At 43.0% G+C, this 4,607-nt stretch overlaps 1 protein-coding gene across 1 annotated transcript; it reads right to left on the reverse strand.

The window, feature by feature from the left end:
- Nucleotides 1-1,176: 1,176 nt before the first annotated feature.
- On the reverse strand, nt 1,177-4,137 carry LOC102501252 (zinc finger protein 773). Its single transcript, XM_027767617.1, has 3 exons — nt 3,326-4,137; nt 2,729-2,827; nt 1,177-2,613 (listed from the first exon to the last, which is right to left on the reverse strand). Exons 1-3 carry the CDS (start codon nt 3,444-3,446, stop codon nt 1,475-1,477), a joined length of 1,359 nt encoding a protein of 452 aa, XP_027623418.1. The 5' UTR covers nt 3,447-4,137; the 3' UTR covers nt 1,177-1,474.
- Nucleotides 4,138-4,607: the final 470 nt, after the last annotated feature.

Raw genomic sequence — 4,607 nt, forward strand, 5'->3', positions numbered from 1 at the left:
GGGGGGGGTGATTTCTCGCCTTCTGTCTATCTCTCTCTGTCTCTCTGGTGAGCGCACGTGCCCTGTAGCAAAAACCTCTCCAAAAAAAATAAAAAAGAAAGAAAACATGTAAAACAAATAAATTAATGAAAAAAAATTAAAACAAAAGCCACAGATAGGATATATTGGCAATGCTTATATCAAACAAAGGAATTTTGTCTCCAGAAATATCAAGAAGCTGCAAAATAAGAGACCACTCAGCTTTATAAAAAACAGGCAAAAAACATGAACAGACATTTCATTAAAGATACAGGAGTGACAAACACTTAAAAAAAAAAACAAACAACTAAACACTGAGTATTTAGGGAAATGCAAATTAATACAAAAATACTACACAAAGAAATATCACTACATATTTATTAAAATGGCTAAAATGGGTAGCTTATGATTTACATACATGCAAATTGTTAATGAGAATGTGAAAAAACTGAAAATCTAATATACTCCTGGAACTCCTGGAGGGAATATAAAACAATGAAAAAAATGTTACCAAAAAATCAGGCAAGGGGACCATCAGGTGGCATGGTGGTTAAGGCGCTGGACACCCCCACATGGCTGACCATGGTTCAAGTCCTGGACCTGGAGGCTTGTTTTCTCACTTTCCCTCTCTCTATATCTCTCTCTGGTCAAATTAAAATAAATGAATGAATAAATTAAATTAAAATGAAATAATTCTTTTAAAAAAATCAGGCAAGTTCTTAAAAATTTAAACATTTGATCAATTTCCAGTGTGATAGTATGAGGAGCATCATGGACCTGTTCACCAGCAAAACTAGCAAAATTATAAAAACACAATTCAGAGCCTCTGGAAATGGTCCCAAGGGTATACAGCAAATGAAGGAATATTTATTAAAGAATAGTAAGAGTCAGTCAAATTTGAAACATATCCCCCCCTTACCTCCCCTCCAAACTCAGCAAGATGGAAACACTACCCACATTCACATAGTCAGAAACACAGGGCTCCTCCTGTTCCAGTGTGCATATCTGGAGGAATTACGTCCAATTACTAGCTACCTCATAAAGGCCACTCTGTTTCTTTTTTGTTGTGTTGTTAATTCTTTTAAAGAATTATTTATTTTTATTTACTTCCATTTGTTATTATTATTTTTCAATTTAACCAGACAGAAACACAGAGAAGAAAAGAAAGGAAGCCGCCAGGTCCATGACTCGAACCATGTCAGCCATGTGGGAGTCCAGCACCTTTAACCACCATGCCACCTGCTGGACCCGAGGCTATTCTGTTTCTATGTTATAATAACTAAGAGATAGCATATACCCTGCATTCCTAAGGCCTCTTGCTAGTCTGAACTTTCTGGTGCTAAACAAGGTTAGGCCTTTGGCTGAAGCCTTTTCCCCATTCACTGCAGTTCTGTAAATTCTCTAATGCTGAATGAAATTGGAGGTGCAACTAAAGGCTTTCTCACATTTGCTGCCTTCAAGACTTTTCTCCAGTGTGAACTTTCTGGTGCTGAGTAAGGTTGAAATGCTGTATAAAGGATTTCCCACAATCTCTGCATTCACAAGGTAATTCTCCATTGTGAATCCTCCGATGTTTAACAAGACTGGAGCTATGACGAAAAAATTTACCACATTCCTTGCACTCATAAGGTCTTGCTCCAGTGTGAACTCTCTGATGCTTAACAAGGCTGGAATTCTCACTAAACAATCTCCCACATTCACTGCACTTAAAAGGCTTCTCTCCAGTGTGAATTTTTCGGTGTTGCATGAGGCTTGAGCTTTGACTAAAAAACTTCCCACATTCACTACATTCATAAGGCCTTTCTCCAGTGTGAACTCGCCAATGATTAACCAGGCTGGACTTGTGGCTATAGAATTTCCCACATTTGCTGCATTTATATGGTCTTTCTCCAGTATGTACTCTCTGATGTTTCATGAGGCTGGAGTTGAAACTAAAGAGTTTCCCACATTCAGTGCACTCATAAGGCCTTACTCCAGTGTGGATTCTGTGATGCTGAACAAGTGTCGAATTATGCCTGAAAGCTTTTCCACATTCACTGCATGTGAAAGGTTTCTCTCCAGTGTGAATTCTTCGGTGTTGAATAAGGTCAGCATTGCGACTAAAGGATTTTCCACATTCACTACACCCATAAGGCCTTTCTCCAGTGTGAACTATTTGGTGTATAAAAAGGTTGGATTTGTGGCTAAATAATTTTCCACATTCACTGCATTCATAAGGTTTTTCTCCAGTGTGAAGTCTCTGATGCTGAACCAGTAAATATTTCTGACCAAAAGCTTTCCCACATTCACTACATTTGTAGTGCCTTTTTCCAGAGTGAGAGGACTCTCTATTTTTGGTGTTCCTGCGTAACTCTCCTCCACCAAGAGGCACCTGGTGCATCTGAAGACCTGAGTTGGTTGGGAAGTCCTTTCCTTCTTTGCTTTGGTAGGGCTTCTCTGACAGATAGGTTCTACAGATCCTCAAAAGTGGGACCCTGTTCTCTTCTCTTTCTAAGAGTTTCTCTCCACAGTGCTGCTTCTGGTGTTGGTGAAGATTTGCAGTGAACACTTTTTCTATCAAAGGTGTCTCCTCAGCCTCCACTTTGTGCCAATAACCTGAACACAGAAAAATGCTGAAGTGCATGTAGACTTGATGCAAGGGGGCAGACCCTAGGTATGATTTGAACCCACCCCTGAATTCATACCTCCCCTAGCTCTACCCTCTTAATACCTCCTGGCATAGCTGGAGTTATGATTCTCCTGGAAGGCATGAAGGGCTCTCTCCATGGCTCTAATTGGGTAATTTCATGGGTCCTGGAAGATGTAAGTCCTAGGGGAAAGACAGGACAGATGAGTGCACTAGAGCACTAGACCAGAGTAACTCCCCATGACAGACCACAGTAAAGTTAAATAGTATAAAACCTTAGAGGATGGTCTTATAGGAACAACCCAGTGAAGTAGTGATCACATCCAAGCCTGAATTTGTGGCACAGGCAATCCCCAGGATATGTCTGCTAGAGAAAGAGGGCAAAACCTGCAGAACAGAACTGGCATGGATCTGCACAGCATCAGCAGATCACAGATTTGGGGTGATATCTGTTAGACTGGCTACAAAACTCCTGACTCCAAGCCCTTTCCTATGTGGCTGTGGGACAGCTTGGGGACAGAAGATGGTCTTGTACACAGCAAAAGCATATCACCTATAATACCTACTCTCAGGTACCAGGAAGGAAGTGGTGCTTGTGGTCCATCTTTCAGAAGGATAGCCCTAGGCAAAGGAAGAAAAGCAGAACCCATTTCAGGGTTCTGGAGGGTGTGAGGACCTTACCCAGAGAGGTCACAAGTGTAAAATTCTCCAGCATAACGTTGTAGTACAGGAGCCTCTGAGCCTCATCAAGTAATTGCCACTCCTCCTGGGAGAAGTAGACAGACACATCTTCAAAAGTCATGTGGTCCTGCCAGAAAGTTATTTATATGAAGCCTCCCTCCCTGGGACTGTAGGAATCCTCCTGGACATCCAGCCTTGCTCATCTTCCTCCCTAGCCCCTCACCATTGAGAAACTACCAGGCCCTGGTACACTGATATCTGCTTTCTCTTCATGGCCTCATAGACATGTTAGTCAGCCATCAGCAACAATGGGCAGGTGGCCAGGGTTCATCTAAACTCTAGGTCTGGTATGCAGAGCCTCACCCTTCTCCTGCCAGACAATTCCCATGGGGTCCCTCAGCTCATGCTTCTCAGGTACAACCAAATTTAGGTAACTGCTTTCCCTAAATCCTCAGTATAAGGTCTCTGGGGCCATAATTCATACTCCTTCCCAATGTGCACACACACTGTACCAGTCTCCTCCTACATATCTGGCTCCGCAATACCACCATCCTCCCTACACCATAGCACATATATGTGGCCTCACCATATGCCAGTCTACATATGGTATCCAGAGAATGCCTCACAAGCCCAATCCGAATCCCATCTTGTCTCAGACCTCCAATGGTCCTGAATGCCATAGCCAACCATTATGTCCTACTTCAGGCCTCCATACTTGACCTTTTTCCTTGCTTCATCTTCAGTCTCCTGAAACCACACAGATTTTGGACTTCCTTGTCTCTTCCTTTTTCTTTTTTTTTTTTTTTGAGAGGTTTTCGCTATAGGGCGCATGCACTTGCCAGACAGAGAGAAACATAGAGACAGAAAGCGAGAAATCACCCCCCAGGGGGAATGGTCACGCCGCAATCCCTTCTCCTCCATTCTCCTCTCGGGATCCTGAGCACGCACGCACATGCACTTGGCGTGAGTTTTAAGCCACCAGGTCAGGGACGCGAACCGTGGTTGACCACGTGGGAGTCCAGCGACATAGCCATTACACTAACTGCTGGTTCTCATCCTCTTTCATTTTTGTGTTACAAAGCTACCCCCCTTCAGACAGCCTTCCTCTGACTCTCATTCAAAGCTCAGGGCCATATGTCTCCAAAATCAGGCCAAGTCACTCTCCCTGATGCCTCATTTTATTTTGAGTTAATCCACCAGCCTGAGTGAAACTCCCCAAGTTGGTTCCAGCAAAGGTAAGAACAAAAGCTTGGTGATCCACAGCTGGATGAATAAACAGTGA

The sequence above is a fragment of the Tupaia chinensis genome, unplaced genomic scaffold (genome assembly GCF_000334495.1).
Source record: "Tupaia chinensis unplaced genomic scaffold, TupChi_1.0 Scaffold144336_1, whole genome shotgun sequence".
NCBI lineage: Eukaryota > Metazoa > Chordata > Mammalia > Scandentia > Tupaiidae > Tupaia > Tupaia belangeri.

What these genes read in the sequence shown, in the direction of transcription:
- LOC102501252 (XM_027767617.1), bottom strand. Translation starts at nt 3,446, where the DNA reads ATGACTTTTGAAGATGTGTCTGTCTACTTCTCCCAGGAGGAGTGGCAA. An exon ending in TACACTTGTGACCTCTCTGG is followed by an intron (nt 2,828 to 3,325) that starts GTAAGGTCCTCA and finishes TCTTTCCCCTAG; the next exon opens with GACTTACATCTTCCAGGACC. An exon ending in AACTCCAGCTATGCCAGGAG is followed by an intron (nt 2,614 to 2,728) that starts GTATTAAGAGGG and finishes TTCTGTGTTCAG; the next exon opens with GTTATTGGCACAAAGTGGAG.